At 43.1% G+C, this 24835-nt stretch overlaps 1 protein-coding gene across 2 annotated transcripts in view; it reads right to left on the bottom strand.

Moving 5' to 3' along the window:
- Positions 1–340: 340 nt before the first annotated feature.
- The window catches only part of mcu (mitochondrial calcium uniporter), a gene marked incomplete at its 5' end in the record, with an annotated part of 48411 nt that continues 23916 nt past the window's right edge, over positions 341–24835 (bottom strand). For both annotated transcript variants that reach the window (XM_079230070.1, XM_079230069.1), the window contains 7 exons: positions 341–460; positions 659–775; positions 1386–1589; positions 2069–2229; positions 2389–2493; positions 2927–3097; positions 4896–4959. In XM_079230070.1, the coding sequence (XP_079086196.1) occupies positions 380–460; positions 659–775; positions 1386–1589; positions 2069–2229; positions 2389–2493; positions 2927–3097; positions 4896–4959 (903 nt within the window). In that variant the 3' untranslated portion in view covers positions 341–379. The remainder of the gene's footprint in view (positions 461–658; positions 776–1385; positions 1590–2068; positions 2230–2388; positions 2494–2926; positions 3098–4895; positions 4960–24835) is intronic.

The raw sequence follows: 24835 nt of genomic DNA on the forward strand, positions 1-24835 counted from the left end.
GCATATCCATAGTAGCCCAGTTTAATTCCTTCATCATCATTGTCCTTTTCATCATACTCACCATCCTTCCGGCTGTGAGAGTCTTTCAGTTCCCGGTACTCTCGCCATCCTTCTTTGTCTTTTAGCGGTTTTCAATTGCAATTCCAACTGGAGTTTTCAGTCAGGAAAGTAAAAAGAAAGAAAAAAAGAAGAAGAAAAAAAAAAAGGTCTCCCCCACAGTCGAGAAAGGGATGGGATTATTGGGTGTGGGAGGAATGGGGGTGGGAGGAGTCTTAGGAAAGAGTTGGGGGTAAAAGGGTGAGGTGGTGGGAAAGGGTGTTGGATGGAAGAGGGAAAGGGAGTTTGTAGGAGTTGAGAGAGGAGGGAGTCACTCTTCCCATCAATTTTTACTGGCGATGAGCTGCTGAACTGGGAGCTGGAGTTGGAGCGGGTCCCGAAGACGCTTCAGATCCAACTCCACCTGGAGAGGGTTCACAAGGAGAGGGAGGCAGAGTAGAGTTTAAAATAGAATATATATGTGTGAGGGTCGTCATGAAACTAGGTCTTTGTACAGCCGTTACAATTTAAAGTATTGAACTGTAAAATGTGACAATCCCCAGTGTGACTGCAGGGTCCATTTTACATCACAAAACATCCTGTTTTCACCAAGTGACTGTACCTCAGCGATATCATCCTTCAGCTTGTTGTACTTCTCAACGTCGAAGCGTGTCCTTTTCACCCCCTTGTGGAAAAACAGCAGATACTGTCTGTCTCTAGCGTCGGGGTAAACGTACTCCTGCAGGTCATGGAGAGACACAGACAGCACTTTAAAAGGAAGCATTTCATCAGGTATTGTCCATATTGTGCTTTCTGGTCATGGGTCAAATCACACCAGTGAGAAATTCAACATCAAATGGACTTGTGTCCTTGGAGTTAAAAGCTAGTGGTAACATATGAATGATGAACCCTGTGAGTAGACAAGACTTTTAAATAGCTGAAAAAAAATGTAATGCAGAGTGTAGCAAAGACATGAGCGGTGTTGGATTTCATTACTTTAATGCTTTGTTCCCTGGTTGCTAAAAGAGTTTAATGTTATTGAAGAGGACAATTTCCACATTTGTTGGCTCGAAAAACCACTTGGTGCCCACCGGAGGTAAGGTTATTAGTATGATTAATATGATCACTTTTACACTTGCTTATATTCTCTGGCCAACAATTCAAAAAGTTCAGCTTGAGCCACAGAAAGTTTGCTCTTGCTTTAATAAATGAATTAAATAATTAAATAATAATAAATTCGTTTGTTGTTTTCAGTTTTTTGTCGATCAACTAATCATTTCAGCAATCACCCAAAAAACAGCAGAAGCTGCGTATTACAGTCAAACATGTCTTGTGTCGATGCGTCTTACCTGGCGTGTAAGAACAAAGTAGGCGTACATGGCCATGGCCGTGCCATAAGTGATAAAGTAGGTTACGGGTTCCATGATATCCCAGGAGTACTCCCACCAGGTGAGCCTGGCCAGGATGCCAAACTGGGTGGCCATGTACGCCATGCCGCCCCACAGCACCCAGGTGGTACGCCGCTCCGCCTTCCTATTCAGTTCCTGCTTCACCTACCAATCCAGAAGTGAAGAACAACGCAAGCAGCCATTTAAAATAAAAACAAAAGAAGTGGATGTGTATTGAGAAGATAGCGAGGAGGAAAGATATTATTATTTTTTTTTGCTGGGAGCAGCTATGATACGTTTTCTTTTTAGTCTCAAACCCATAATTAAGATGGCTCAACTGGTTGGACCGTCTTTAATCAGTAATCCTGGATGACTGAGAGAAAACAAGGCCTGACGATACAATAAATAATGAATAAATCTGCAGATAAGAGGATTAACCACATAAAAATTCTGATCTACTACTTCTCCACTTGGCTTTGATTAAAAAGTATAAAGCAACTTATTCATTTGCAAGTTTACTTATGTTTTACTGTTCATTTATCTGTCATTGGCTGGTTAAAAACCTTGCAATGATTTGTGGGCCTAGAGCAGTCATGAACTACAACCAACAGCCAAAACGTCAGTAAAGTCAAAGGAAGTCAGACCTTCTCTAAGGGGCGGAGTTCAGAGTTGAGGTCCTCCAGTCGTCCAATGAGCTCACGTTCCTTGCCGAGTTGGTGCTCCTCGATGCGCAGGGTGGTGTAGAGCTGCTGCACCAGAAACTTGACGTCATTCAGCCGTTCTGCCTCCTCATGGGGCAGCAGCTCTGAAGCACACACACAAAAAACAAAGACAGGCTTTAACACGATCCCCTTGCTGCCAATAAAAAAAAACATTTCTTCATCTTATTGGTAGCGACCCCAACTGTGAGCAAGTGACTCAGAGCAAACAGTCCAGGCGCAGCCTTTTCTTTGCCAGCCCTCACCTCTCCTTGGTGGCCGCACGAGGTGTGTGGCGTCATTGATAACGAGGTTGAAATCATCCAGCAGCAGGATGTCTATGCCTGTGGAGGAGGCGACCCTCGCTCCATCTGGAGAGAGAGAGAGAGAGAGAGAGAGCGAGAGACACATGAGAAGTCTGTGTGGAGGGGAAGAGATGGAGTACTGATGGCAACCACTTAAAAAATCCTTGAAGTCTTGAAGTCTCATGATAATCAGACAGCAACAAGCCTGCTTAACAAGAGAGCTAAAGATGCACTTGCACACTAAGAGTACGATTTCAAGTACCAGTTGTTCCTGTACAATCAACCCACTGTGCAGAGCAGCAGGTTTAAAATGAAATTTGTTCATGATGCATGCAGTGATATTCAATTCTGATACAAAACCGCGGGAACACTTAAAAGCATCAAAACACAAGAACACTTGAAATATATAATAATATATACGTGTATATGTATCACCTGCTGGGGTAAATGAATACAGGGCTGGAGTATGTGCTAAGTGCTCTTGTGTTTGTGAACATACCCGTGGAGTAGATGGCTACCCGGTCGATGCCTCGGTCCTCTGCCTGGAGCTGTTGCAGGAACACTCCCACGCAGTCACTGAGAGGCTTCAGGGTGAACTGACAGCGCTCTCGCCGGGACGGCAAACTGACTGAGATCACCGGCAGCCCGTTCTGATACACCACTGTCACCTCTGTGAGGGGGTTGCAGGCAAAAAGAACGACAAATGTCACACAAGCAGAAGGTGTAAAAATGACACCTTAACGTATTAACTGAACCGTGGGAATGAGCTTTCGTGTGGATGATATTTCTGATTGAATAAGGATGCATAGGCAACAGTACATCGCTTATTTTGTTCAGCACTAGTTGGTCTCGGTATTGTCTGTACAGAAATGTGAATTACTTACTAATGCGAAAACAATACTTACATCTGTTTTTAATTTTATGTTTTATTTAAAATGTATTTAACCAGGAAAAGCCTCATTGAGATTTAAAATCTTCTTTATAAGAGTGTCCTGGCCAAGACAGCAGTAGCACATTAAAACAAAGTTTCAGACATACAACATAAAACAGTGACAGAACATGTTTAGATAACGGCATGAGTAAAAACAAAACTAAGACTCAAGACTCAAGTCATCAGATCCTAGTTCACACAGGTGCACATCCTCAGTCAAAAACATCTACAACCAGAACCTTGGAAATGTAATTCCTGTAATTTGACCGTATAATCTGGATACCACAAACTAACTCTAACACTCTGATGGTGCTAACTGTGCGCTACTTATTTAGCTTGACGACACAGAGGAGTGTGGTTTGAACCCCAGCAGGGGGCAGTACAACAAAAGAGCTACACCTACCAGAGCAGTTCCCCAAATACAAACCCTTCATTATCTATCGTTGTGTCATCAATCCATTTTGGTTCACAAAATAGAATACTGGAGTCACTGTTTTGAGCTTTATGACAAGTTAGTGTACTCTTCTGTGACTGACAATACCCAATAGGATCTCGCTGCATACAGTATGTGCAAAAAGGAACTAATTCAAGAGCCTTCATGAATTCTGATTCAACAGATGACCGAATCGTGTTCATCAGTGTGTTCACACACATGCAAGTAGAGGCTTATACATGGAGACACTTTTGTGTCCCAAACAGCTAGTAATTGTAATCCAGCTCTATTGGTCTGAAACCAAACTCTGATTATAATGAGCCTGCACCGCTTATACTATTATCATGTTGAGTGGCCCTTTATGACAGAGCCACGACGGTCCAAGGAGATCCAAGCTGCCTTGATGCTGCACCAAACAACCTGTGCCCGCCGCTCGGGACCACTGCAGTGAATCAGCAGATCTCTGCTTGAGCTCGCACCCAAAAGTGAAGGATCACCGGCTGGCACAGGCAGTACCGGCTGGGCTCCGTCTCAAGAGTGTCTCTTGACCAGGTTCAAAGATGCAGTGGTGCAGACATTGTATTTCACACCCACTTCTTCATTATGGTGGCAGTGTGAAACCTTGCCCCGAGCATCATACTTGTTTCTGCACCTGGTGCCCTTGTCCTCCGCTACCCTGTCATCACAGGCACATTGGGGAAAGTGTGAGGATCCTGTGCCCATCTCCGCTTCTATCCTACAGCTATCAAGGCCCACTTTAAAATCCCATCAGTATGTTCTGCAACGCCGCCACCGCCGCCTCCTCCTCCTCCTCCTCCTTCCAGCCCCCCTACCTCTCCCTCCCTCCCTCTGTTCAGGTCACACTCTCAATCTCTCCCGCCTCTCGCGCAGACGAGCAGATGCTTCCCTGAGACAGATTCCATATTAATGACTACTGACTGTTAATTTCAAATGAGCCTCCGGTGTCTGATCAATGCAGCATTCCCCTTAAGCAAAGAACTCATTTGTCTCGGAGAAGGAGCAGAGGCTGGATTTGGGGAACCCTTGATGCTCGTCATGTGGACAGAAATAAACTGAATGAAGTGAGAGGAGGCAAGGACTTACCATCTGAAGCGGTGGAGGAACACAACAGTCTCTGGCCATGCCATGAGGGGGCGCCCCTCCAAACCTGCAGACGGGACGACAAGAGTGCAACAACATGGTTATTCCATTTGAACACAGCTTTTTATTGACTAATGTTTTACGTTCTTTGAAGTGTGCTGAAAGCCAATGTGTGACACTGAGCAACATGACACGACCCCATACTCAAGGCTTTTTACTTCTCTAATTGTTCATTTGCAAGACTGACAGTGGTTTATGTTACAAAATGGCTTCCTCTGTTCCAGTTACTAGAAATGTTCCAATAGCCAGGCTGGAGCCACACCCATGAAGCACAGTTTCAACTGCAGCTTCCTGGTCACGGAAAGATTTTACAATGGGATGACGCATAAATAAAAAAAAAATCTGTGACACGGACTCCTAAATACACCAGTACTCAAGACATAGTAACCACTACTTGGAGGAAACCACCATAGAGGGAGACACAGAAAGAAGGCAGCCAAATGCAGCCAGTATAATAACAGTATAGTTCAGTATGAATTCTCCATTTGTGTAACAGCCTGGAGTGCCTCACTAGTGAGTGCGGGAGGGAGTGACGGAGGAGGAGGGGAGGAAGGCGAACAGAGCTTGGGAAAACCCTCCTTTTTTTTCTATCGCTATTGTAACCCGGCAGTACGAGTTTCTGCACGTGTTTCGAATTACAGAGCTCGTCATGTTTCCTGCCGAGTGGCGATGGGGCCTTTTAAGGCATGAGGCGGGCTTGTCAGAGCTCCTCACACTTACACAGAATGATTGGGAGTGAGGATGAGGCATCGGAAATCAAGCAAAAAAGAAGGCCAGGGGGTGAAAACTAAACTTTGTTGAATTAATTTTTAATTATGAGCACAGGCACAAACGAAATCTGAAAAAAAGGCCACGTTCCTCTCCCAAATGGTCCTGGTGTGTGACATTATTATGCTGCATATGCACAATAATAATCTGCAGCACATGCTCCTCTGAGTGTAAAGCATCAGATTCATTAATCCTTCAATTTCACAGGGAATCTTACGCAGTCAATGCTTTCAATCAGACCTGTAATATCATATTTACAATATGCACACAATCAGAAAAGCTCGCAAATGGTCGATGTCAGAGAGTCAAGATCAAGGCCAGTGTCTTTCTGAAAGGCACAGTCGCCAATCAAGAGCTCTCGATTAAATGTCAAAGCTGTCAATCAGGGAAGGTGTCCGTCAACCCCAGCTCTGCAGACCGCAGTGACGATGTGAAGGGATAAATGTGTAGACGAACACAAACAACGACAGAGACCCACCACTGTCACTTTCTTGCCCCCCATGGACATTGTTGTGATTCGTCAATAGTTGACCATTACTGACATGAATTAGTGATGAGGCGCAAGCCAGTCTGCTGTCAGCTCTCCACTGCAATGCTACACTGACTCTCCTCCACGCAGAGGCTCAGCAAGGGGCCACAGATGGAGGCCTTTGCCGAGTCTTCACTATTTCAGTGTTGCCTTCTTGTTAGAGCCCCCAAGAGAAAATAAAAACTTCTTCAAATGCAGAGGAATGGTAAAAAAAAAAACAAGTTGAAGAGGTCTGAAAGCGTTTATGAAAAGTATCTGCTACCACTGCAGCAGCTCCACTGTAAACTGAGCACCAGCCCAGGGATCCAAGGAGTGTATGACACCACCACTCAAAAGATGACAGACAAGTGTGTGTGTGTGTGTGTGTGTGTGTGTGTGTGTGTGTGTGTGTGTGTGTGTGTGTGTGTGTGTGTGTCCTAAATAAGAACGCTGATTGCCGTCTCTTGGCACCAGGTGAAGCCCAAACAGTGATCAGGCTGCTGATCAGATGACATGCTGATGAAGGTGTTTTGGCTGCTCTGGAATAACTGCACAGACAGCAGTCCAGCACTGCTTTGCTCATTCATTAACTTTTCCTCTGCTTGAAACCGGGAGGAAAGATTCTCACCGAGAACACAACCCACAACATCCGCGACACCGACCAACGCTCCCCGGATCAGGGCGGTGTAACGCACTGAAGCAAAAATGTGGCACTGACGTACATGAAGATCCATCTGTGGAGTGACATGCATGTGCGAATGTACCTCCGCGTGTTTGCAGGTGGTGTGTGCGTGTGTGAGAGTGAGTGTGTCCACCCGTCTGTTCACCAGTCTGTTTGTCAGCAGTAGTTGCAGAGCGACTGAGCCGAGACCCCTCCTCCTCCTACTCCTCCTCTCCCTCGGCACACAGCCACTGAAATGCTGCCTGAAATATTTAACAGCAGCAGCAGCAGCAGTCAATAGCACAGCAACCTTGGAATCAATGTCATGCGGTTGTATCCGTGGAAGAAAGAAACGTGCATCGACGATGGCCAGGGAAGATGGACTGATGAGCTGGACGAGAGAAAGAGGTGTGGAGGACGAGAGAGAGAATGCGAGGATGGATGGAGCAGCAGCAGGAGAGCGATAGAGATAAATGAAGGCTGGAGTAAAGCGGCGCTTGCGTTTCTAACCATGTGCTGCATATATACTGTAACCTGCAACAGACCATCCCTCCACACTGAAACGTGACCGTACTGTGTGTTTGAAGTGGAGATGGTGGTTAGAGAGAGGGAGAGGGAAGAAGAGAGGGATAAAATGAAGGGAAACAGAGGAAGGAGAAATAGTGAGTGGGGGATACAAAAAAAGAAGAGAAAAGCATGTGGAGAAAAGGGGAGGGAGGAAGGAGAGGAGCAGTAGACTTGCTGGGAGGGGAGAGGGTGGGGTGGAGGGAGAGGAGGAGGAGGGGGGACTGCTGATCACTGCAGTAAAGGAATCCCTCGTCTAGAAAGGGGGGTTGCCCCTCGCCTGCCTCTCTCTCTCCCTCCCTCCCTCCATCTCTGTCCTACTCACACTGAATCCTGATGTGCTGGTTTTGATCTTCTATCAATTCTCATCTGCACTGCGCTTTAACTTCCGCTGCATTTCATCATACCACACGTGTGTGTTTTCCTTCAATAAAAAAAAAAACAACAACACAATCTAAAATTTAAAAATCACACTGTCAGCATTGTAAAGGCACATCAAGCAGGAACACAATAAATCAAACAGTATATACTGTGGGATGCGATACTAGGCTTCTTTGTAGCAGCTACTGGTGGTGTGTTACATAAGGAGTCCTTCCCTGCTCTCAGCGTAACGCAGCAACACATACAAGAGGTAGGATATCGATCTACAGTTAAGATCAATCCTCCTCATACAGTACGGCCGTAACAATCTCACAAAGGCGGGCCGGGTTTCAGTGGGGAAAAAAAGAAACTCCACACATTCACACTGTATAAACCCGAGGGAGGGACTCAAACTTTGAGCGTGAAACTGCTGCATCTCTTCCTACGACCAATATCTCCCCCATGTACGAACGTTTCCCTTTGCTGTGGTGGAGTCGAGCCACAGAATGAAATTCCTGCCTTCGTTTCAGTCGAGATTATGTACGCAGAGAAATGTGCAAGATTTATTAGACCGGTTAGCAGAGCCACTTTGAGTGTGGAATGAAATTAGTGGCAGAAAAACAGGAAAGAAACGGGATTGTCGTTGCAGTTCTGGGACAAAATGTGTGACGTCATAAATGATCATGATCCAATTTTGTATTTGGCGACACAGACACCCACCGTTCATACAGTATTGCCACCATTTTTAGTGAGACATCAGCCCTGTTGGGTTAACTCTAGTACCCCTTCACTCACCTCAGTCCTTTTGAACTAACCCTTAACTGGATGTTACATTAATAAATTGGATATATAGCTTATAATAGCGTTTTTATACATATAAACTGCCAATGTTTCGGCTGTTTGGTCAATTTGAAGTCTGAAGCAGGACCCTTCGACTATTTATCCATTCGCTAATTATTCATTTATTTATCCATTATTTTGAATTAACTATTTTAATTGTTTACTTTAAGTACTTTAAGCTAACAGTTTTTTTCATTCACTCTTATAGCACCACATAACTTGTGTTCAGGTGTTACAGCTGATTCAATATATGGATATATACGCTGTTTCAATCAAATCATAATTTTGTTGTTTTTTTTCAAACGTGTCAAGTCTCTCCACACTACAATTACATTTTTAAATTTGATTTTTTAAATATTCAAACTTGCCTCTGAGAGCTGTGCAACATGTGACATGCTCTGTCCTTGTACCCTCTCACATCTGATAAGAACAGCTTTGTTGTTGCGGCTGGATATGAACACAAAATGACACAGCGGTTTAAAGATCTCTTTTTCCTCAAAAACGCATGCATTTATCTCCAAACACACCAAAGGGCAAATCCTACTGCCGAGCACGGCATAAAACGTGTGCGTGTGGGTAAGTGTGTTACTGACACCATTGCTGAGGAATATAGTCGTTGACAAAATTCCCATTTCATGGTGCCCTTCTGGGGGAGAGGAAACCTCCGCCATTTATCTGCACAATGGCTGCTTCCTTCTATGTGGTGTGCTGTCCTGGGCCGCACCTACGGGCCAGATAACGCGGGTAGTCATACAAAGTCATTCAGGGAATCCTTCATGGATGCTCATATACACCTCCCCCATGCAAATAGAGCACATGCTAGGCATCACTGCACACATGTATCTAAATCATCTTTTAATGCTTAAAATCTTCTCTCTTTTTTTCAATTCCTTTCACCGGTCGAAGTCATAACGTCAGGACGGATTTACAATCGAAGGAGCTGGGATCGATTTCCCAGCGTCCCAGTCGTTTGATGAAGGCAAGGGTCAAGGAGAGGCGTGGTCCGCCATCATGACGGATATAGAGCCGGGACAGGACTGCATGTTCAAGCTGGGGTCAGAAGGACAATATGAGATGGCATATGAATATGAATCCAGGCTAGATTTACAGTACGTCACCAATAACAAGCTGTGAAAACATTTCTACTTTATTTTATGTTGATTGTTAAGGGTATGCAAATGTGGTTTATGAACTATTAAATTTGAAATACAGCACGTCTACTGTCTCAGCTGTTGGGAGGAACGTGTGAGGACAACGCTCTCATTCATTAAGTGAGTGAGATGATTCTTTTTGTATCCTTGTGTTTCCATCTTTATTACTTTTTTATAGCACATTAGGAAACTGCTGACTGTGGCCATTAAAATAATTATTTCCAGTGATGTGTAGTATTTCTTTCATTTCCAGAAAGAATTCAATATCAACTCAATTATATCAAAGTACCATTTGTTGGATTAGTATTTACTTTTCAGACAAAAGAAGTGGCTTAAAAATTACACATTGAGCCATTTTTCATCTATCTTGATAATTGAACAGGGGTCTTGAGTACACACATTTTAATTCAATACAAACAAATCTTAGCTGGGACAAAAATGAATTACCAATTAATCTTTAGATAATTGTTTTATTTTTTTCGTTTAATTGTGACCATGTCCATGATAGACGGTGATTAGATGATTATCAAAGCCATCTAGTTTCTGTTGACTGACGAACTGATTAATAGACCACTGGCCTGAATTCTCTCACACTGAGGGAAAAAGGTATTAAACAGGTCAAACAAATGTGCTGGCTCACATCTTCTAAGGTATACATCATATATGTAACAGTCATGTTGTGGCAGTGCAGGCTAATGTGTGCACTTTTCTATCTCGCTGCCGTGCTGCATGCCCCCTCTTCCCCCTGCCCTGCTCCAGAGAGGTCCTGCCCACTCAGCTCCTTGCAGCCCACAGTGGGGTTAACAAGTCGAAAAGCACAGCTGCGCCCGTTCAAAAGCGCTCACTATCCCCTGCACGCACACACCCGCACTCTCCGTGCCCTCGGAAATACAGACAAAAGCACATATACACCGAGATGAGGCAGACACTCAGCAATTGGTACAGAAGAAAGTGGATTTGAGTAGTGTGACAGTAATCTCCCAGTCATTTTGTCCGCCGCAGCGCCGTCGAGCTTATGTAACAAATAAAACAAAAATCAGCCTTTTCTGTCAACTGTGTTCCTCGTCTCGTAAAAGACATTAACAGATATGAAATCTGCAGTCACATCATTGGGAGGCGCGGTATTAAGTAATCTCCATTCACACGTCGAGAGGGAAACGGTGACAAAGCACAGCGCAACAAGCCTGTACCAACCTGACCTCCCACTGCAATGCAGAGCTCAACCTTCCCCTGATGAGGCCATTTCAAACATTAAAACACCACACCAGTTCCAGCAAGACATGAATAATTTCATCTTAATCTTTCATTCCATTTCAATACATTTTCGTTCAGACCCCCAGACACGCTTTGATTAATTAATACCAGCTCATGGCTTGCTTAATCCGTGGGATAACATCTCAGCTGTGAATGAATCCGTCACTTGACATGTGGGCTACTTCAGCCGGTTTGGACCCTCAGAGTCACACCACCACTAAACCCCTCCCAGGGGCCAACAACACTAGAGCCGGATGCATTATTAAACAGCAGTGCAGTCTTTCACGCTCAGCCATTGTGCATCCCAGCTCTGCTCCTCGAAGGACTCAACCTGACCGAGGGTCTCGGTCGGGAATTTTCTGACTTCCTCGGGTCGCTTTTCAGATGAAAGCAGTGCAGTGTTTGCATGCATAATGCGTATATAAATATAGTGTGTGTGCACGTGCGTGTGGTCAGTCTGCAGACCCTCTTTGATTGCTCATACACCAGATGGCACTAGCTGCTTGTGTCGGTGTACATTTCACTGCAGGTCACGCAACACTCAGCCCCTCACCTATTGTAGCAGACAAGATGAAGGAACTTCTCCTTGCTCTCCTTTTTTCCAACCTCCCACTCGCTTTATCAGATTTTCCCTTTGAAAGCAAACCGAGGCCCTACTGCCACTCATGAACATGCATCGAAGGAAGGCATGCAAATCCAGAATCACTATGCATACTTACTCACTAGCTGGTGACCTCAACAACCCTGATTAAGCCTCGAGTGTGAAAAGGTTCCTGCAGCTCCATCACACCACACACCAATCACTGTTGCTGAGTGCTGAATAAGCACTGTTCACCTCTTATCCTCCTCACTCTCTTTCTTTCTCCTCCCATCACCGCTGGTGTCCTTGCTATCAACCTATACCCCCCACCATTAAAGCTATCCTCTTTACAATCACAACTCCGCTGAGCTTTATTTTGCACCATTCCCCATTGTGTTTGGTTGCTATAATCGTAGTGGATGCTGCAGCACTTGTTTTATATTGAGGGGTATATAATATCACCCATGTGTGCTCTCTAATGCAGCACAGTGGTCCTCTTTGACCACTACACCACTTGTTCCTCCTGAAGCTGCTTCAGGCCACAGAGAAACGGTGACATTCTGCAGAGCTTTATAGAAATGTTTGGCCTAGGGATGGTCTGTCAAATCGCCATGATATCTAGGTGTCAGATAAAAAACGGTCCATTAAAGAGGCACAAAGCACAACTTTTCAAAGGATTCCTGTGGCAAAAACATTTCCCTCCAGGATTCTAAGCTCAAGAGTTCAGAGCAGACGCATTAGTACTAGGTCATCACCGATTTATCATCTGGGGCGCTGAAGGGTGAAAGATGCTCCACTTCTCCCTCTGCTGCTTCATCTCTTGCCATGCTTTCGTAATCCGACGCCAAAGTTATGTTTCGGGCAAAGACACACAAAAACTTTCTTCCTTCATCTAATCTTTGTAAATCAATATAATTATTCTGTTTGCAAAACAGGTTTCAACATCTTGCTGTTGAGGTCACAAACACAAAAACTTGTTATTCCACGTATACAGAAAATCTATTGGCAAAAAGTCTGATAATTGATTAATTGTCAATGTATAATGGGGTTTTGGGACTTTGGTCAAAGAAAACAAGCACTTTAAATATGTCTCCATTACAAAGTGTGCAGAATCAGCAATTAGCATTTCCTGTTCGAAAGGTACCCCATTGATATACAACTATCCCTGGATTACTTTGACACGGAAGCAAACTTCTTAAGCTATGAAAAGTAGCTTTTTCTTTGATTCTCAGTGGATTTATCCTCGGAGTGACAATATCACACTGAATCTACAGTAAATGTATGTGTATCATGACGGTATAACAATAATATCCTGAGTTATGACTCAAAAATGTGATGCACATTACAGCAATTGGGCCCGAGGGGCTTATAAGTACCTTTATAACCTTCATGAGCCGTGTATCACATCCACTGGTGCAGCTCAATCTGTTGACTGGAGAGATAGACGGGGGAAACTAAATAACCTGTGAAGGGCACTCCAAAATATGAAAATATGAAAACCTCTGTTAAAGACAAAATAGTTATCTCTGAACCGTAATCAACAGATTAATCCACAATAAAAAAAAATAACTGCTGTCAACAGGACACAATTTATGTTTTCTTACCATAGTCCTTCATAAAAAGTTAATCAACAGTCAATCAACAGTGTTGACCTTTCAGTTAATCCTAAATCTTGAGTCTTTGAAAGGGTACAAGCCTTTTAGGAGGGATTGGCTGATTAAATGCCAGCTGAGACAAAACATGTGGCTCAACAGTGAAAATGTCCAATTAAAGTTTCAAGGCAGCCAGGTCGCTATAAAACTCGACTGGGGCTACTTTAGTCCTTCTTATTATTCTAAGTTTTGCAGTGAGCGATGAGGTGAAGTGAAATGTTCTGTATTGTTTGACTAATAGGGCTAGATCAGTGGTGACCCCGCTTTTACCTGCAGGCCCTGAAACGACTCACACCGTCTGGCTTCAGTACAAAGGGCAAAATGTAATTGGGAAATTCATAAATATGGGGATCATCTGGTGTCTGTGTTAACAATTAAAGCAATTACACAATTATTTTATTTGTAGAAATCCTCAGTCTATCCTCAGTATATAAAGACCAACAGTTCATTCCCTCCCTGCACACTGAGAACCAGAAGAGGATCTGGAGGTCGTTGTGATCATTTGACAGCTGCTACCATAAATGGTCAAAAAGCAGCTGTTTTACCAATATTCCCATGGTGCAGAGATAACCTTGGATGCTTGTGAGAGAATGTGAGGTGACATTCAGGGCAGCGTACATTGTCTCACAGACCACTGTGATTTCCTCCTGTAGCTGGTATTTATGGAGCGGGGCCTGGGAATGCTCCTTTTGAGGAACTTTGACAGCGCTCTCCCGATGTCTGCGTCAGTATCTAACTATCTGCAGCATTAGTGGTCTGGGTCTCACCAGTAAACGGTTCGTGGAGAGGACAAGAGCGTCTGTACTAAACTGAATCCACACAATTAAAACGTGCTGCCCTGTCAGCGAGTCTGAGTTTTACCCTGCTGTGGTCCATATGGACATATGGCATGCAGACAGGCCAGATCTAAAACCAGGCTAGTGGATGCCGCTCAGACACAGACTGGACCAGGCACTGCTGAGGGAGCTGAGGGAGGCTGCAGCACATCGACCGTCTCATACAAAGCACAGTAACACACAGCTCTCTTCGGAAAGACATTTGCTGGAACAGAAGCTACAAGGATTTCAGTCTTTTCTAACTACAATGATGACTTTGAAGTTTAGAGCTACAAAAAGTAGTGAACACGATAGACAAAAGCTATAAAGTACATTTGTCAGGATGGATTTTTCGCCCAGGATATATGAATGACTAGTCCCAACTTTTCCTTTCACTGAGCCCCTTCCCTGCTCAACCCTCTACTAAGCCTGGAGAAACTCCTTCATGCAGTCTGCAGCTGCTCCTTTCACCTGAACTGAGCACTGTTTCTGTGGTGGTCAGTCTGTATTTTAAATGTGCCTTTTCTGAATAAAAACAACAACAACAACACAAACTTTCCCTTCACAGAGAGAATATAAAAAATAATACAAAATACAACTGAACCAGTGGCTGCTAGTTTAAAAATGGAGTAGCGTATAGAGTGTTTCACATTTAGAGCCAAGGGTGCAGCAATAAATCCATATTTTAAGATCTGTGTCACACAGAAGTAGTAAAGTGTATTCATAGTACTTGGCTTACAGAGAAGAGTAACTCATCTTGACTTCAACTCCAAATACTGACAAGTGGATATAAGATAAGAAGATAAGAAATAGTTAGAAGATATACTTACAATTTTCATAAAGGAGGCATTTATCCTCGCGGCAAAAACATTGTTTGAGACAAATCAAAGCAGGAAATGTAAAACAGCTAAAGTCTTTACAGGTGAAAACTAAAAGTGGGTCATGCTCAGATGTTACTGTATTTCCAAAAATTCAACGTTTGGGACCTTTTTACATCCGTGTCACTATGGCATAATTTCCACAAAGTTATGAAACAGAAGTTGAAGGTTCAAATATGTCTCTTGAATTAACTGCGTCTACTTTTTGACCAAGTAGCGGCCACGCTAGCTCAAAGAGCTATCGTGACTGATTAGCGTTAGCTTGTTTCGGCCTAGCAAGCGCCAACAAGCTTCTAGAACCACCCATTTCAATTGGACTTTGCTGAACCACTTCTTGGAGAAACCAATACTTCACTCCTCAGTCAGCAGAAGATACAACTGCCTTGACCACAGCCCTACTTGTGACACAATCATATCAGTATTGACTTGACTGTAAATAATGCTGATTATTAGTGGAAGACTGTTCAGAGTGTGATTTTCAGAGTATTCTTAGAAAGACAGTGAGTCTAGCATTAGTTTCTGTCGGGTCCAGCCCGCTCTCACACAGACTTTGCACAGTTTGCAGAAAGTGGGCCAGCGTCTGTAAACCGTCTATCAGTCTGCCCACCTGGAGGGCCGAGGAATGGAAGTCAGAGCTGTCAAATAAGCAGATGTCTTTCACGTCTCAAAAGGGTCCTCGATCAGTATCGCCCTCCTCTCCCGCCTGCCTGTGATGGGACGGTCTGTTCTTCCACGAGCTCTGGGAGCCTCAACAGACACAGCCCCCTGACTCACAGACCACACAAGGGGCAGGCGAAAATAACCCAAAAGAACTGAGCAGTGTCTAATTAAGTCAGCTAAAATTAATGCCGGATCAAAACGCATGGCTGATGACGATGTTAAAGATCGCCCGCATCCGCTCTCATCTCGCCTCTAGCTCTTCCTCTCATCTCTGCCCTTTCATCTCCCCTAAATGACATCATGACCTTAACTTGAAGTGTGCTCGTCAGCCTCCCCAATGCTCACCGTATCTCTCTGTCCTTCGTGCTTTAATTCAGAATATCTTAATCCTCATCACCAGAATGGTGTCCCCTGCGCTGCTTTTCCTCCTCGAACCTCGAATGTGATTTCATTTTGCCATCTCTCGAGGGCCCGACCCCCCACTGACTTTGCTCCTGCCCGTTTCCTCTCTCTCCCTCAGTGCAGGAGTCAGTTGAACTTGGATGTTGGCAAAAGAGCTCAGGCAAGGGCACCAAAGCTTCCATGGTTCTGAGATAATTCATGTGATTCAGGTACCTTTAAGTAAAACATCTTCCTTTTCCGTACCAGATGTTAATAATATGCATGTTAAGTTAGCCTCTAAGGGCCACTATTACAACAATTTAGAGGTTGAACAGCTTCAGTGTGATCACTGTGTTTCTGAGAGCCGTGCCTCACGTTGGCAGCCCTGGCGAGCTGCCAGACGCAGCATGGCCCCGACTTGATCACTGGTGTTAACTGGAATGTAGGAAGTCCTTTGATGTCAGCCCAATACACCTTTAAACCCATTGACGCTTAAAAAAAACCATTCATTTTCAGTATTTGGTGATATGGATGTTATGTGGGGGGTTATTTTGTTGTTTGATTCATCTTGAATTGCAGGTAATATGATGTCACGCTATAGAAAATATTTATTGCTGTCTAAAATATCAGCTGCAAATGTCATCTTATCTCCTCAACTTCTCAAATTCAAAAGGCCAAGGATTTTCTGGAGACTCATCTTGCAGCTATTCAGCAGTGTCTTTATTTACACACACACACACACACACACGCACACGCACACACACACACGCACACACCATAGTGTGATTAAAGCATTAATGCGGGTAAAATAACACTCCCATGACATATTCTCACGATGTGATTATACTTATGAGACTACTTACAATTTACTTTATTGTACTATATAGTGTCGTGAATACAACCTGGTCATTCAGTGCTTAACTGAATGGATTTTCTCCATCTCGACTGAGACGTCACATATCCAAGAAAAACAAAGTCAGTCCAGTTTTTCAGGAATTCCTGGTTGTTCTTTTAAGACCAACATAAACTTTTACACAGTAATGATGACTCGCCGAGCACAACCAATGAAACTTTAAGGTGTGAACGCTAATGAGTTTGCGATTTTGTGATCAAGTCCAGATCAGACAATTGTTATAAAGTAAACTCTTGAAACAGACTTTTTTCATGAAAGATTGTAGTGATCGAAATTAAAAGTTCTAACCATAACAACTTCATGTCTGTGTTCTGAAACTTCATCTGACTGAAAATGTAAACAGAAATAAGAATCTCAACAGATCTTCTTTTGCAATGTTATTTGTGTAATATCTGTGAAAGACACCAATACAAAGACACACACACACACACACACACACACACACACACACACACACACACACAAATAGATCAATAATGTTATTAGATGCAGTGGTGGTATCTCAGCCTTGCAGGTAGTTTTAATCCTCACAAATCCTCCCAGTATCTGTGTGTTGTGATGGTATAATCAATTTGATTTGAAAGCAACAAACTACATGACAAGTATTTCTCATTGCACTTCTTTCACACAGCGTCGGCACACTGACAGACAGCAGTTTGGATACACTGAGACTGGGTTGAGCTTTTTGTTTCATCTCCTATCAAATGGCACTTCAACCAAATCTGATAACAGTCAGCTGCGATGACTCATCTCACTTTGCATTGCGACTCAAAACAGATAACTATATATATTAATGCTTTTAGCAACATCCCAATTAACTGTTGAGTTAATCAAAGCCGACAACTCTGCAAGTGCATTTTAGGGCATTTCGGTGGGTGAACTTTAAGAAATCCATCTGTTAAAAGCAGTGGTGCCATTTTGTAAACTAACAACAATCTTTACTCTTTATCTTCCCCAGACAACCATGAAAGATAAAGAAAATAAAAGCTCGCTCCTGCCCCTCTGGGAGAGTCAGGACTGTACAGAACAATCAGAAGAGGGTTCAGCACAAGCAAGCAAGCAAGTCAATCAATCTTTTGTTAGTTAACCAGCTTTGATTGTAAGCCCCTGCTTGAGCCTTTGGGATAAATTGGACCCACCTTTACATGTCGGCTCTCTACTCTATATTCATTGGACACTGCCAGTGAGGAGCAGGTCAAATAGAGAGGTAGGCAAATCCTTTTTGAGGGATTGATACGTTTCTCTTCCTTTAATTGTAATTGAAACTGCATAAACAAAATGTTAGTACGACTAATCTCTGAAGAAAACATTCCTTTGATTAAGTAGGGAAAGAAAGTGCAACTGAGATGTAGTAACTTTATGAGAGCGTGCTTGTGTGTGATAAGGCATGATTATAATGACAGCCATTTAGGTCTACAGTCTCCTTCAAAAGGTGCAATTAAGCCAGAGGAAACTAGAACAGTCAGTCAAAATCAAGTCTGAAAGACAAAATTAGGACAGTATGAATGGATGGATGCGGAAGATGAGGAGCGTTTCGATAATCCATGAATATACAAACAAAGTAGACTGGACATTGTGAGTGTTAGTAATGTAAAAATAAATGAATATTGATGGTGCATCATGAATAAAGTTCCTATTAATGAGTTTGGTCACATCTATCTTTTTTCCCCTTCTATTTGTAGGTAACTATGCTCTAAGTCAGTGGTTCTCAAATGAGGGTCCTAGTACCCCTGGGGGTACGCGAGATAAAAAAAATATATATAAAAAATTTGCATCCATTCAAAAAATCTTCAAAATAGTTATTTAATACATATTCAAGAAAATGTAAGTGTAAATTCATGAGGATAATTGTATATATTCTATATTAAATCAGACACTGATGGAACCTCTGCACTAAGTTATGCTATGCTGGAACTACAATTATTATAGTCTGGGGTTTATGTGGGCTGTAAACAGAAAGTACAGTGTTGCCATGGAGTCAGTGAGTTAGCCACAGTTTTTAAAGCCGATAGTTTGTCACGTTTTGGAAAATTGGAAAATGTGTGCCGAACTAGCTATTAGCACTTCCAATATGCAATGTATCCATTGCGACAAAGACCGCCGTCACTGGGCTACTTTAATATTGAAGAATAAGTAAAAACATGATGATTCTCAGGGAAGTTCTGGAACTATATTATATAAATATCATTTATTTTTCTCTATGATCTCTAAACAGATTTATCGTCATTTAATTATGGCGAAAAATAATGATGATATTTTTTTAAAGAGTGAGTCACACTGTATCTCTGTGTATCGTGTCTATGTGCCAATATATGACAGAGAAGAAGTATGTTTTTCACTCAAATTGCACTGTGTATTTTCCACTCACGTTTCTCACTCCAATCCACTCACAGGAGAGTGAATTGAAACCTCTGGTTCATTTAGTCTAAATGAACGAAAGCTTGGAAAAGGCATGACCCTATAAAAGAAGAATGATTGAGTGGATATATGAACCACATGGACAACTGGAGCAAAACCTTTATTACTTTTCTACATTGTTTTCCTCCAAGTCTCCTTGCTGACGTAATACAACAACAACAAAGATTTTGGTTTTATGGAAAAATTAATGGAAAATACTTTGTGACAACATTCAAATTAGACTGGGTGATGAGCAAGTTTAGACTAGCAATTCTACACGGTTTATAGTCAGTCAGAGTAGAGTAAATGAATGGTATGGCACGAACTCTTGACTTGATGCCGCAAAAAGAGACACACACACACACACGAAAGAGTTGAAGGGGAATATAAGGAAATAGAGAGCAGTGGCAGCTACTTCTGCTCGGGCAGTTCAATGCATCATTTTAACAAAGCAACATGGCTCTCTTCATAACACACCTGCCTCCTGGAGAAAACAGCAGCCATTGTTTTTTGTAAGTGGCTATTTCCCAACTGCTTATCACACCGATGAAAGTCTGGATAATGAGCTCATTCAGCCTTTGAACTACACCCACCTGACAGAGATTGGAAAGTGTGTGATTTCCCAAGTTGGTTTCGTAAATTTACAAAATCACGAGAGAGGAAAGAGCAGAAAACACTTAAACTGACTGAACATTGTAATTTTTTTGGCGGATCAATGTCTTTCCTGCATTCAAGAGAAGCATTACACGACGGGGCTGATGCTTTCTCAGGGGGAACAAAAGAGGGCTCCTACTGACGTAGACAGGCTTGGTGAAGACACGAGGCAGGGAACAGGTTCAAAGTGCCTGTCGAGTGGGACTTGCTCAAGAGCGCTGCAGACTGCAGTCGCAACAACTCCCCCCCACGCCCTATACCCTTCTGCCGTGTTCACAGTCGCACTACAAGCGACACAGCGGTTGGCTATTTTCAATGGAAGCCCGGGACATGAAGCAACAGACTGACACCCAACACTTGTCGCTGTGCAGTGGATGTGACGCCCAACATATCAAAGTTGAGCTGATCTCAACTTCTTTCAGCGGTGAAGCGGCAACCAGGCATATGTTTTTGGTTTACCCTCTTCCGTTAAAAAAACCCCCAACTAAACACTGATATTTAACAGCATAAACTACGTCAACTTTGACAACACTTCAAAAGGTGACTGGCCCACAATGCAGCTGGCCATGCTTGGCCCTTTTGTTGCTGCAGTGTGAACAAAACATTATGCTCCTCTTTTTCCATCCATCTTACCTTCAATCCCTCCGCCAATGTACCCTGCAACGTTTTTCTTGCGTACTATTACGGTACAGAACCCAGGTGAACAATATTCTGGTCTACGGATGGCAAAACAAAACTGTGAATAGGACGAGCCTATTTATTTATTACTGTAAATTAACATTGTTTTTATAAAACTGTATCTAAGACCCCTCTTGTATATACGACCACCTTTGTACATATACCGCCGTATGTATAGTGTTTTCATATTCTATGGTGTTCTCATATTTTAGATTTTGTATAGTGATTTTGTATAGATTTTTTCTCTTTCCTGTTATCGCGTGTTTTCTTATTTTCTTTTCCAAAACTGTTGACTCAGAGCCCTGCACAAAAAATTCCAATGAGTCTGGACTGTTGGTCTAGGCACGAATGGTCAAATAGAAACCTTGAACCTTGAACTAGTACACATTGAGTAGCATCACTTGTATAAACTGCCAAGTTTCCAATGAGGAACAAACAACTTGTTTTCTCCTAGTTTCAGACTTCTCCATTCATGTGTTGGTGTGACATTTGTCAACTTCTCCAAATTGCCTTCGGCTCCCATCTGTAGGAGCTGTAGTCGCAGATGGGTCGAGAGGTCCATGCATGAATAGTGCTGCTGAGAACGGCTGTGTGTGTGTGCGTGTGTGTATAGCTGTGACCCATCAGGCCCCATGGGGCGCTGCAGCTAAACTGATGGATGCCAAGGAGCAATAGGGAGGAGGAGCAGTAAGACACAAGTGTCTGTACTGCAGCAATGCAGGAGCAAGGAAGCGCGATGTCAATGAAATGGAAAATGGTGAAAAATGGGGAGAAAACAATGCAGTGCACAAATGGCAGCCGGCGCAGCATGCATGGTTAGAGACAATGTTTGCAAAACTAACAAGTTTATGCCTCCGGATTTCCATGTACCCTCCTTCTACTGCAGTTATGACAGTATCATCCTCAGCCCTACCTAGCAGAGGCAACAAGCCCTGGCAAGGCAAACACTCCCTGCTGAACCTCCCTCGTCTCCTTGCTCCCCCAGTCCTCTGAACAAACAGCTCTCCCTCCGGAGGCCAGGAGGCAGGCAGAGGGACACTCGGGACACTCAGACCACTCGGGACTATCGACCAGCTCCCTCTCAGCTCCCTCTCAGCTCTGTTGTTTCACCCCGTTGTGAACAAGGCCTTGCTAGGATAACTCACAGCTGATGTTTTGACTTCCAAGCAGCGGAAGTAATGTACACATTTCCGCTGTTCTCTTTCACCGACCTTCCCCCCCAATGCCTCGTCGAGTGGCCTGCTGCAGTGAAAAGTAAACACAGTCCGAGGAAAACCGCTGCTCATTTTTCACCGTACAGCCGCCCCCACCCTGGGCAAACCTGTGCCCGCCTTCTCCATTTCATACAGCCCAATGACACATCAAAACACATACACCAACACAAACAAAGCACACTGAACATACACAAGCTCCCCGGAGCGAAACCACACATGCATACACATCAATGTGAGCACAGAAAGACAAAAGGGATGAGCTAATGCACTGCGATCCATAGTCGAAGGATTGCAAGCAGTCAAGGAACAAAGATCCTGTTCTCATCATAAAATGTTCATTCCGTGCAAGCTTGTTGGTGAGCCGAGAGCATTAAATGGAGAAGATTGTACACACTTAACCTTGATCTGATCTTTTTAACATAATGCGTCTGCTTCATTGGATTATAGCTGGACCGTACTCACAGAAATACCAAGTGCAAAGAGTTGTGGTCCGACAAGGCAAGTTGGAAGAGTCCTTCTGCCAGATCTCATGATCTGGGCGTCATGTTCTTTTGGAAGGTCGCTGATATGACACCTTGACCTGAGAATAGAGTTGTACTAATCCTCAAGTAATACCATGTCGGAACCAAGCTAATTCACAAGTAATCATAAACAGAGTTATCTATTGCACACACAAATCACAACAGAATAATGTAAAAATGAGTTGACTTGATTTTTGGTAAAAGAAAATTGGATGTGATGTGGGGTGACATTTGACAACTACTGTTGGGCATCAGTTTGTTGCCTCATGTCAACAGCGTTTGAAAATAGCCTGCTGCTGTGTCGCTAATGGGTTGACTGTGAACAGAGCATAAGGGTATCGAGCGTGGGGAGGAGGTGTTGCCCCTGCAGTCTGCAGAGCTCTACTGCAACTACTAGCGTTAGCAATGGCTAAGTAGTCAGATTCAGACTCCTCAGTAGTTGGTGAAGGCAGAACTAGTGGGATTATGAAATGGCTACAAAATCCAAAAAACAGTCAAGAGGGATGTGACGATGCTCGTTCTGACAGTTCAGAGTCAGACGAACCTCTCAATGCTGCAAAGTGGCGCCATTAATGGCAAGAAAATGAAAAGACGTTACTCGGCGAGTTCCTCCGGCCACAGAGCCAGAGGAACAGTCAAGGCCGTGTGGGCCAGGTGGTCTTTCATTGTTGCAGTGTTGGTACCAGCAGTGGGGAGCGGTTCTTGAGATATTCGGTTTTGTTCATAGTGGTACATGGTTTGAACAGTTAAAGAACCTCTGATCTAATGCTTATTTGTTTACTATTGTTTTAAATATGAATTGTTGCACATTAGCCACATCTGTATTGCACTGCATGTCACAAATAAATTGTTAAATCTAGATTTAAAAAAAGCTAATCTGATGATGAAGATGTGATATAATCAAAAGCCCAGAAGAGGACACTGAATCAACCTTGTATGAGCTACTGTTTTCAAGGTCAGAAATAAACTATAGGAAATGTAATTACAATTGAATTTAGCATAATCCGAAAATTGTTATTTCAAAAAATATATTGTACAGTTTATGTTAAGTATGTCACTCCATAATTAATGTAGATTCCAGGTGAGATCTATAATGAAATGATGAGTCAATATTACCGTATTTTTGTTATTTTGCATCTGTTCTATACCACACAAGCCTTCAGACTGCTGACACGAGCGATGTGGAAAACCACACATGAGAGTACTTTCAACAATTTGTTGCTCCGTTTCTGCAACACAACACTTGCAGAGGGACGAACCCAACGCTTGCTGGATTGCACCACCATTTTTTGCATTGGTGTCACGCTACTAGGCTCAGAAAGAGACACGCACACAATAACACAAACTCATCCATTATTTTGTCAGATAAGAAATTTCAATTTAAAAGCGCCACGTGTGCCATGCAGTGGTTGGTATATTAAACATCTGCACAACTTATGTGGTTCTAGAAAAAAGAAAAACTACCTCATGTAGCACTAATCATTGAATGCAATATGTGTTTTGCGTACACACAAAAATATAATATTTCACGCGCGCACACACACGATTAAATGGCCTGGTGGTTTGCCTTCACATCCATTCAAATAACTTGTTCTCAATTGGTACATGCCACATTCCATTTGCAAAACTTGCTGGTGTTTATAATCCAAACACGATTTTGTCAAATGGCAGCATACGCTGCTTCATGTCAACACTGAATCAAAGTAACGACACCCCAGCAGAGAGGCTGCTTTGAACAGTGGGGTTTTTGCATACATTTGAATAGATTCCTTCCGGTAATGGCTTTATTAAAAGGCTGCCGTCCCGCGACCTTCAAAGGAGTCTCACCTAAATAGGCCTTGCATGCTAATCACTGGAAAAAAATAATAGAAACAACAACAGATTAATTCTTGCCAAAACAGGGACACGTGGTGGAGGATTAATCGGATTTGGATGACAGGCATTTTAGTCGTTGATATCAAACCAAAAACATTGAAACTGAGGCTGCCAAAAGAAACCGTTTTGTGCTAAATGTGGGGTTTAGCACATAGTTTCCGTCTTTCAGCACTTAAAAAGGTCACAGCGTAATAAAAGTATCCATCGCGACTGACATCTTTTTGCATAGTTGGCAGCTTCTTGAGGCAGAATGACGCATCTTACACTAACTGCCAATATCCAATAGGCCGATATTGATCAGAGTTTTAAAACAGTCGGAAATGATGACGCAACAATATTCTGACTTTACAAATGACTTTAAAAACTGCAATAGAGTGATGAGGGCTTTCGATAGTGCTGACGATGCTGGTGCTCGCTGCTGTCAAGATATTGAAAAGCTTTGGATTGTCAATGAGCCAGAGACAGACACACACACACACACACACACACACACACACACACACACACACACACACACACACACACACACACACACACACACACACACACACACAGTGTT

Source organism: Taurulus bubalis (genome assembly GCF_910589615.1).
Source record: "Taurulus bubalis genome assembly, chromosome: 14".
In the NCBI taxonomy this organism is placed as follows: domain Eukaryota; kingdom Metazoa; phylum Chordata; class Actinopteri; order Perciformes; family Cottidae; genus Taurulus; species Taurulus bubalis.